General features: G+C 46.5%; 2 protein-coding genes across 2 annotated transcripts; both read right to left on the bottom strand.

Annotated features, from left to right (window-relative positions):
* Positions 1-181: 181 nt before the first annotated feature.
* Positions 182-1,690, bottom strand: smim19 (small integral membrane protein 19). Its single transcript, XM_068740511.1, has 3 exons — positions 1,470-1,690; positions 1,238-1,362; positions 182-1,062 (listed from the first exon to the last, which is right to left on the bottom strand). The coding sequence occupies exons 1-3, from the start codon at positions 1,601-1,603 to the stop codon at positions 1,004-1,006; spliced, it is 318 nt and encodes a 105-aa protein (XP_068596612.1). The 5' UTR covers positions 1,604-1,690; the 3' UTR covers positions 182-1,003.
* Positions 1,691-3,419: 1,729 nt separating this feature from the next.
* On the bottom strand, positions 3,420-10,029 carry fam199x (family with sequence similarity 199, X-linked). Its single transcript, XM_068740096.1, has 8 exons — positions 9,965-10,029; positions 9,173-9,351; positions 8,020-8,239; positions 7,732-7,890; positions 5,332-5,493; positions 4,897-5,080; positions 4,690-4,793; positions 3,420-4,437 (listed from the first exon to the last, which is right to left on the bottom strand). Exons 2-8 carry the CDS (start codon positions 9,337-9,339, stop codon positions 4,264-4,266), a joined length of 1,170 nt encoding a protein of 389 aa, XP_068596197.1. The 5' UTR covers positions 9,340-9,351; positions 9,965-10,029; the 3' UTR covers positions 3,420-4,263.
* Between the last annotated feature and the right edge of the window lie 26 nt (positions 10,030-10,055).

Here is a 10,055-nt window from a genome sequence, read left to right as displayed (position 1 = left end):
TTACCATGTTCCCCATCCTGGTTCGGCAGGTTAGCAAACACCTTAACAGTACCAGGCTGATGGGGGGGGGTCCAGACCGTCTTGAAAGGATCTAATCATAAACCAAAGAAAGGGACACATTTGAGACCGACGGGCCTGTTCAGAAACAACCAAAAATAAAAATGCTCTGCCTTCACTTTGTTTGGAATGTTTTATTTTATTTAAAACCATTAATTACATCTTAAACTCATATCAATTTCAGTCTTAATGACAAATTAAATATGAACACAAACGTTCATGTTTCTCCATTGAAGTTTAAGCGTTGGACGTAAGACGTCTCACGCTGAACCAAAGATAAACTTTCCAGAGTGTAGGATGTGGAGAACTTTAAAAAGGACTCCAGAGGAGACGACGCACCGATGGAAAGATATTCCGCCCTTCATTCCTCCACACTGGAGCTTTGTTAGCACACGGGAGAAAGGTACACGAGGACTGGCTAGCTGCTAGCCGAACAAGGCAGATGAACTCCAAATTAACTTTTTCTAATTACTTTGCATTTCATTAATTCAACTCAATAGCTCAGCTCTGATGCGCTAACATAATTCAGCTTAGCATGCCTTTTCACAACTTTACTACCAGCGGACAAAAAAAACTATTAAAAAGCAAGTAAAAATGAATCTAAACCAGAACCTCTCATATTTAAAAGGATCCTGTCCTAAGCGCAACAAATACTTTAAGGACATTTTCTAATATCTTGCACCATTTTGAAGGATATCATTGGCATCAGTCCTGTAAGATCCCTCGAACCTCTTTGCTCCCGCATCTCCGTCCGTCAGCCACACTTACTCCACATGGAGGAGACACAAGTGCGGATGAGGACTACTCATTTGAGGAGCCAAACAGAAACAGCCAGGACAGGAGCAGCGGCTCTCAAGCGATCGCTGACCGCAGCAGTCGCCCGAGTCGTGTCCTGTCCGGGAGAACAAGCGTTCGGTCCGACAAAAGGGAATCCAGTCCTTCCTGCTCATTCCATGGAGAGCTGCACACTTTCTGTCTGGTTCTGCTGCAGATCATATTTTCTAGCTTCAAGACAAGACAGAAAAAGAAATGCAATTACATCAAGAAAACAAACTTCGACACTAAACGCAGGTTCAGATGCAGATCTGAGATTGAAAGTCTCCTCCCGCCTGAGAGTTTCTACGCAATCACACATTCTAGACCCGGACTGGTCTCTGTAATGTATGTGAATTGTACTCACACAGAGAGTACATCTCCAGCTGCTGCCGCAGGCGGACCTTCTGCAGGCTGTCGTAAAAGTTGGGCTCCGGGCTGCTGCCGGCATTCGGAGGCAGGGCGAAGATGCGCATGATCTTCCTCTTGTTCCTAAATTAAACACAGAGGGGTATTCAAACTGGGTATAAAGAGAAAGTACAAGTACACGCATAATAAGTAAAGCAGTGGAATGGCGGGCTGATTGAAGGCGTCCTTACTTTCGTGCGTACATCAGCAACCCGAAGCTCACCAGGATAACCAGAAGGTAGACGTTTGTGGCCTCGTTCCAGGCTTCGTGCACCGAGTAGTCAATAGACTCGGGCTCGTTGCCCAAAACCCCATGAGCCCCCATTAAGATGCAGCAAATTAATCCAAATGTTCCGATGAAATCATTCAATTTAGTGATTAACAACGTCGAAACCGACTCCTGCAAGCTAGCTAGCTGGGACACAGTTAGCGTTAGCCAAGAATATAAATAAACACAATATACACTGACGTCACATCCGTCCTCCTCTTCCTCTTCGTCTAATTCTGTTTCCGAGCTGGGCGTGCTGCTGCCTCCTACCGTTCTAAATCTAGATACTTCTCAGGACGGCCTTTTGTTTCCTTTTAAAACTTTATGTTTCTGTCATTCACAGATTGAAGAGCGCTCTTTGTTCTAAATCCTGACATTATAACCGGGTTCAACCGCTAAAGCAAAAATTAAAGGGGACAGAGGACAGCCCTGCCCTTATATAAACGCCCTAGAGGGAAATAAGATGCATTTATATTATTAGTTTGAACAGATGCGTGTGGCCGAACATACAATTTGATTAAAAAGGTAGAAAATTGGGGTCAAATACAAAATTGGACAAGGATGAGAAGAAGAGTCTGTCAAAGGCTTTCTGCACACCCGGGAGAGAAGCAACTCTTGACTCTATTTCAAACGCATTTTAAGTTGAAGTTTTTTTTTAACAATGCCTCAGTATCTTCATTTTGGCCTGATATAACAAAAGCCTGCATCGGCCCGTCCATCACAAATACATTACGATGCAACAACTTATGTTTGTGATATTTACAACCAGGAACAGGCATTAGGTAGTCGACACAGTCCAGCCCAAGCTGCAACACATCATTTATAACGACTGCTGGCAACTCGGCTCCATAGTGGCTTTCAAGAAATACATGAGAACAGCCTTAGTGCAGATTTAAACAGGAAAGAAAACCTCAGAAATGACACGAACCTTAAACCTTTACATATTTATTTTCAATATCCATTTTTTAATTACATGGCATACACACACATACCATCGTTGCACCACTTTAATTAACTTATTCAAAATAGAGTTTGATTAATGCGTAACTACAGAATACATGAAGCTGCAGTTAAGTAAACTGTTGAAATTAAAGGGTCAAAGGTCAGTACACGGGTCATGAGGAGGACAGCAGGTTTCTAAGCCAATACTGTGGTGGTTCATCAAGTTACAGCAGAGAAGCTGTGGAAAGGCGTATAATATGTACTCCAAACGAAACGCACACAGAAAGGCTTCGGCCTCAAACAGGAACACAGCAGGGTCTCTACAACCTCACGGAAAGCTGTTTGAGGCCTCGGGGCTCCACCAATCCAGAGATCATACATGTTTAAGAGCTAAACCGTCACTTCTGACCGCCAAGCGAGCGGAAACTAGCTCGCGTTAAGCGCCACAGTCAGACCAGCCGTAGGCGACACGACACGCACAACCTGAAAAACCTCAAGACCCCCCCCAACACTGGAATACTGCCAAGTTATTGTAGTGAACGACACGATGGAGTCCGTTGGAGAGCTGGCAAAGAAACAAAGAGCTCTTAATAAAGTTCAAAAGAGAGCTTAAACAGCTTAACGCCTCAAAGACTCGTAGCGAAGAACCAGAAGTGGCCGACAGCATTGGGAGTTCACGACCCAGGAATGTACTGCATATTATGCACAAAGGAAGAAATACCAGATCTGTAACAAGGAAAGCCTGAAAGCAAGCAGTAAATATGCTGTTTATTTACAACACATACGCTACTTGTAAACAGATGGACGTAAATAACGATGCAGTTATTATTTACCGATTACACAGCAACTCGGTGTACGACAGTTTGATCATGCACTGCGTCGGCGCCCCCTCTGATAGAAAGAGAGACCCCCCCCCCCCCCCCCCCGCCCCGGTGTCCACACGATCAGCAAAGCTTGCAGGGCTCGGATGCTTTGGTGACATTTAGGGGTTAATTTTCAGGGCTATGATTTTTCATCAGCATCAGACACTAAATTAGAAATTGTTCGTTGCGTGGTTTCATTCTAAAGTTCTTCTAGTGGTTGAGACAGTTCCCGTGAAAACCGACGACAAACTAGAGCTGTTAGAGCAGCGCGCTGTAAGGATATACACACACGCATATATATATATATATATATATATATATACATGCATATTTATACACACACACATATATATATATTTATATATATGTATATTTACACACACACGATGATAGGGTTTGTATGGATAGAATTTGCAACCCAATTACATAGAATACCAACGCGACTCTCGTTTCTGTAACTTTTGAGGAAATCTTCGTCTGCATCTGCAGAATGTGGTCGAACTCATCTTCTCTTGCTCGCTCTGTCTGGCTAGCGGTGGCTAGCGGTGGCTAGCGGTGGATGGATAAATGCCAGAGCCGCACCGAGCAGCAGTAACTGATTGTTATTGCGCATGTATGCATATCTGAAAGCCTCTTAGGCCGTTGGCACCGAGTACGAACGGGCCAGACTAAACAAAGCAACAGAAACATAAACGGTGTCGCTAGCGTAGCAGCGATTGCGGTTTTAGCACTAGCTTTACTACACCAGTATTAGCAAACAATAGAAGAAGCTATGACGGAGGCTACCGAGCAGCTCACCCCTACCCGAAGCTAATTCATGCAGTGATCCGGATCAGAGCGGTCTAGAAGCTCTGCGGGAGCCGACCGGTGAGAGAGCACGCGCCGAGGGAGCGCCGATCCGAGTCACCGGCGTCACATCAGTACGTCCAGGTCGCCGCCGTGGTCGTCGTCCTCCGTCCCCCGAAGCGACAGCACCTCCTCGTTCACAAACAGTCCACTCAGGCGCTCCTTGCGGGCCTGGCGCTGCTCTTTCAGCTGCCGCTTCCGGAGGGCTTTCTGCTGAAGCTTGCGCTGCTTCGAGCGTTTCTGAGAGAGAGAGAGAGAGAGAGAGAGAGAGAGAGAGAGAGAGAGCTGACACCTGCAGGAAGCGCTCGGCTCTGGAATAGGTGTTCACGTTCGTAGAAGAACGCAATTCGGTGCCAAAGCAGCAAAACATTTAATAAATACAACCGTGTGTATATTATATACGAGCCGGCAGAAGGTTTAGATTTACTCCCCGTGTGCTCCTCCCACCTATTATGGGAGCGTTCTCCGAGCACAAACAGGAAACGCTCTTACTTTGGAGTCTCGTATACGTTCCGCCGCACTGGACAGGTTGCCGTCGCTGTGAGCTCTGCTAATGTTGGCGACGCTGCTTCCACTCCCAGCTGATGCTGTTCCACCTGGAAGACGAGGAAATGGCGCCGTTACGGAAACATTTTAAACGACCCGTCACCGATCAGGCGGGCACGGCCCCCGCCCGGCCCGCTGCTCGCTCCTCACTACCTGCTATGGAGTTGGATGCCGTGGAGCCAGTGGAGGAGCTAGCGGAGCTCACCATGCTGGCGTTGCTGCTGCTGACCCCGCTGACCCCGCCGGTGCTGGCGCTGCTGTGGCTGCTCCTCTTCCAGCCCTCTCTGGCGCCGCTGGCCCGCTGCCTGGGGCCGTGCTCTCTGATGTAGTTACGCACCTGACGACACGCGCACACGTAAAACGCGTGCACAAATGCGCACTAGCGTCCGTCTTTATCTGGTTTGCAAATGACAACTTCTCACTCATCAAAAGGAAATGATCGTCGTTATTATTTGATCGCCGAGCTGCAGCTGAACCGACAAAGACTTGAGCCTCCACCGAGTCGTTACCGGACATCGTCGCCTCGGTAACGAGCGGAGAGGCCGGTAAGTACGAGCCGAGCTGCGTTTAACTTCCCTTCCGACCCACCTGCTTGAGCTTCTCGTCAGTCAGGCAGTTGAGCTCGATGATGAACTCGCTGTCGGTGGGAGAGATCTGGGCGCAGGGATCGATGATCTTGATGATGTCCAGCTGCTCCCTCAGGCCCATCTCCGTACTGACCTTCCGGCTCAGGTACTCGATGTACTCCACCTGGGGGGGGGGGGGGGGGCACACAGTCATTACTTCTGTCTACCGAAGCATCTCCAACTCCAATTCAGACCAACGGTGGATGAGAAGTATTTAGTCCTGTAGCGTAATGATATCCTGATTTAGTCCTGTAGCGTAATGACATCCTGATTTAGTCCTGTAGCGTAATGATATCCTGATTTAGTCCTGTAGCGTAATGATATCCTGATTTAGTCCTGTAGCGTAATGATATCCTGATTTAGTCCTGTAGTGTAATGATATCCTGATTTAGTCCTGTAGCGTAATGATATCCTGATTTAGTCCTGTAGTGTAATGATATCCTGATTTAGTCCTGTAGCGTAATGATATCCTGATTTAGTCCTGTAGCGTAATGATATCCTGATTTAGTCCTGTAGCGTAATGATATCCTGATTTAGTCCTGTAGCGTAATGATATCCTGATTTAGTCCTGTAGCGTAATGATATCCTGATTTAGTCCTGTAGCGTAATGATATCCTGATTTAGTCCTGTAGCGTAATGATATCCTGATTTAGTCCTGTAGTGTAATGACATCCTGATTTAGTCCTGTAGCGTAATGATATCCTGATTTAGTCCTGTAGCGTAATGATATCCTGATTTAGTCCTGTAGCGTAATGATATCCTGATTTAGTCCTGTAGTGTGATGATATCCTGATTTAGTCCTGTAGCGTAATGATATCCTGATTTAGTCCTGTAGTGTGATGATATCCTGATTTAGTCCTGTAGCGTAATGATATCCTGATTTAGTCCTGTAGTGTGATGATATCCTGATTTAGTCCTGTAGCGTAATGATATCCTGATTTAGTCCTGTAGTGTAATGATATCCTGATTTAGTCCTGTAGCGTAATGATATCCTGATTTAGTCCTGTAGCGTAATGATATCCTGATTTAGTCCTGTAGCGTAATGATATCCTGATTTAGTCCTGTAGTGTAATGATATCCTGATTTAGTCCTGTAGCGTAATGATATCCTGATTTAGTCCTGTGGCGTAATGATATCCTGATTTAGTCCTGATCGCTGATATTGATCCAGTTCTTGGATCCTTTCCAGGCGACTGAACGAAACATCCCGAGTGCAGCTGGGCCTCACTTAACGACGGAGTTATGTCCCGACGCCAAACGAAAGCCCGTTAGCCGACATTTCGTGTGGTCAACAAAGGTTTATATTTGCTTACGTACAGCGGGCGACACAGCGGCGCAGTGGTTAGCGCTGTTCGTTTGGAATCCCATCTGTGTGGTTTGTTTGTTCTGCCCGTGTCTGCGTGGGTTCTCTCAGGGTTCCTCCCACCTCAATTTATGCCAGTCGAGTACTTCAAGTTGTCCCTAGTGTGTGCGTGAACGGTCGTCTGTCTCTGTGTGGCCCGTGATGCACTGGCGACGCATTCGGGGTGTACCCCACCTCGCTAGCTGGGTCCTCCCCGCTTTTCCCGATACCCGAAAAAATGTAATAAAAATGAATATTTCTTTTTCCTGTCGATCCCAGCGTGGACGACGCTGAACACCTAACACGGGATTGTTGATTTCTGAGAGGGGAGAGAGGTTTTTTTGGGGGGGGGGGGGGACCCGACTGCGTGACCACCGGACCATCGTAGAACACAACCCAGCCGAGCAGGCGAAGCGTCACCGACAGCCCGGAGCGGCTTGGAGTGAGAGACGACGGGGACTGTCCTCACCGCACCGTACCGGGACTCGCCCACGATTCAGAGCATTCCACTTCCTTTTTGCTAAACCCGCAGTGGAACTTTGGTCCTTGAACATAATTCGTTCCGTAATAATGTTTGAAAACCAAAACTATATTTCCTATAAGAAATAATGGAAACTAGATGAATCCGTTCCAGATAAATGCCCATTTACACGCCCGCAGTTATATTAACATGTAACTACGTGCATCTAAACAATAGATAACACATACAAATGTAAATAGCACAAAAAACAAATGTGTATCATTTACATACAGATTTGGCTGCGGTGTCGGGCGGGACAGAAGGAAGGGGGGAGGTTATTCCTTTGAACGGGAGTCCTCCTCCATTAAATGACCGAGTAAACGTCCATCTGGACTGTTTTCCTTCTCTTTAGCTCAGTTTTTGTAATATCAACTAGTTTAAACACCCTTAAACTAGCAGCCTCGGCAGGCTCGTCTATTTCACGGGGGGCATTTCCAACGCCGAGCAATGTTTACTAGTAGAAAGCACAGGAATACAGAAAAGCACATCGTCTCTGTTTACTTGCTCATCGTTGGTCATGGCACTCCACGGTAACTCATCCAGGTTGCGGTGGGGGTGGGGCTTTAGCTTCCGTTTGGAAAAGAGACAGGGCGAACTCGGCACGCTCGGGATGATGTCCGAAAGGACATCACTCCCACTAGCGACGTCACTTCCTGGCAACTGGGAGAGCAGCAGCAAGACAAACAATAAGAAAAGGAGACGGATTATTAGGAATGAAGAACGAGTCTGATTACGAATTAAACATCTGATACAAGTAAATGACACAAACAGGTTCTAATGCTTTCCAACCTGCCACTCAAACTCGCTGTCAGACCAGTCCCAGTAGGTGCTGATGGAAGAGGAGACATCGCTGCACACGCTGCCCTCCGGAAACAGGTCCAGAGAGGTCAGTTCCTGCTCATCCAGAAGGGAGTAACAGTCATCCTGATCCCCCACAGACACAGAGGAGAACAGCTCCTCGCTGCACTCGGAGCTGGCGACGCTGGTGCCGCGAGACGTGAGGTTCCACCTGGAGCGAACAAAGCGTGAGACTGAGAGCACGTCTCAGAAGAGCGTCTTCAGAAACAACATTCTCCCCCAAAACACGTCAAACACAAACGTCACAAGTTCATCTTAAAAGTCCACGTACAAAAAGATTGACGCAAGAGCCAACGCGGTCGATTTTAGACCCGGGTTCCCCACTTAACCCACTTTAACAATTTTATACTGTTAATGCAGTTTTGAAAAAAGCAATTTTCAGCACCGAGATAATTATGATGCTCCAATTATCTCCACAATGTAATTGATTATGATGAAGAATATGATGAATATATTTGATAGAATGTTAGCGTACAAGTACAGTCACACAGTAGAATGTATTACAGTACAAGTACAGTCAAACAGTAGTATGTATTACAGTACGAATAAAGTCAAACATCCTGTCTAAGAGGAGCATTTCTAAAAAGCCCTTGCGGTCTTGTTTCCGTTGAAAGTCCTTCGTACATCGACATCGACATTTAACTATACAAATTTAACAATACAAATAAAAATAAAACCAATATTAAATTGCTCAATTGATGCAAAGTAACATTAGAAAAAAATAAAAATAATTTTACACCACAGATGTATTCTCCCCCAAAACACGTCAAACACAAACGTCACAAGTTCACCTTAAAAATCCACGTACAAAAAGATTGACGCAAGAGCCAACGCGGTCGATTTTAGACCCGGGTTCCTCACTTAACCCACTTTAACAATTTTATACCGTTAATGCAGTTTTGAAAATAGCAATTTTCCGCACCGAGATAATTATGATGCTCCAATTATCTCCACAATGAAATGAACCTTTACTGTTGCCACAAACCACAGGCGGGCGGGCACAGCTTTTAGTGTTAGTCTTCAAAACGCTTCATGTTAGCAACAATCACAGAAAATGCATCAAAGATCGTCTCTCGCTGCTTGCCTGTTACTGTGGAAGCGATGTAGAGGATCTGTTCTGTGACACGATGAGAGTTGGCAGCCGAAGTCGCTGACATCCAGCGTTCCCACGTCACTGAGGTTGGCTCTCTGGGAAAGGCGAGGGAAAGGCTCCTCCGGTGCCAAAAACTTCTCATACAGAGATTCAGACATGGCCGGATGTTCCTGATCGAGAAGAAGCAGACAGACATTAAATTACTTTGATGTTTTCCCGCTAGTTGAACTAGCTTTGGGTTCTTTCTAAAACTCCTGACGGGCACCGGTGACACGAGAGAACATCGACGTTTAGCATCCGAAACCCACCCGGGCGGTGTTTACGTTACAGCAGACCGTCACGCTTCACTGCGGGACACATTCAGGGAAGCCCACGCGAGGACGTATCGCCACGAACGGGAGCTGAAAATGTTTGGCTTCACCTGTCGCGCCATCGTTAACTGGTTAAACCAGTGTCATGAACGTAACACAAGCTAGCACCACAAGCTAGCACCACAAGCTAGCACCACAAGCTAGCACCACAAGCTAGCACCACAAGCTAGCACCACAAGCTAGCACCACAAGCTAGCACCACAAGCTAGAACCACAAGCTAGAACCACAAGCTAGAACCACAAGCTAGCACCACAAGCTAGCACCACAAGCTAGAGTTCGACACGTCCACGCACCGTTTCCATAGCCACTGAACGTCACTCAAGTTACATTCTTCCCACGACAATAAGCCCGAGCGGTTTTATTAACCTCATTGGTTTGCAATTAAAATGCGCCCTGTTGTGAAACACCGACCTTTTGTTTTTCAGGCAAATAGCATTTCTGCCTCCATTTGCAAATCGTTCCTTCCTTCAGAGCAGACGATGATCCCTGGGTAATCCGTTAT

The sequence above is a fragment of the Brachionichthys hirsutus genome, chromosome 6, assembly GCF_040956055.1.
Source record: "Brachionichthys hirsutus isolate HB-005 chromosome 6, CSIRO-AGI_Bhir_v1, whole genome shotgun sequence".
NCBI lineage: Eukaryota > Metazoa > Chordata > Actinopteri > Lophiiformes > Brachionichthyidae > Brachionichthys > Brachionichthys hirsutus.
This window is presented reverse-complemented; position numbering and strand designations above follow the sequence as displayed.

Coding starts and splice junctions, on each gene's coding strand:
- smim19 (XM_068740511.1), bottom strand. CDS start 1,603: ATGGGGGCTCATGGGGTTTTGGGCAACGAGCCCGAGTCTATTGACTAC. Junction 1,363..1,469: donor TTGCTGATGTACGCACGAAA/GTAAGGACGCCT, acceptor TGTTTAATTTAG/GAACAAGAGGAAGATCATGC. Junction 1,063..1,237: donor GCTGGAGATGTACTCTCTGT/GTGAGTACAATT, acceptor CTTGTCTTGAAG/CTAGAAAATATGATCTGCAG.
- fam199x (XM_068740096.1), bottom strand. CDS start 9,339: ATGTCTGAATCTCTGTATGAGAAGTTTTTGGCACCGGAGGAGCCTTTC. Junction 5,081..5,331: donor CTGACGAGAAGCTCAAGCAG/GTGGGTCGGAAG, acceptor GCGTGTCGTCAG/GTGCGTAACTACATCAGAGA. Junction 4,438..4,689: donor AACGTATACGAGACTCCAAA/GTAAGAGCGTTT, acceptor TCTCTCTCTCAG/AAACGCTCGAAGCAGCGCAA.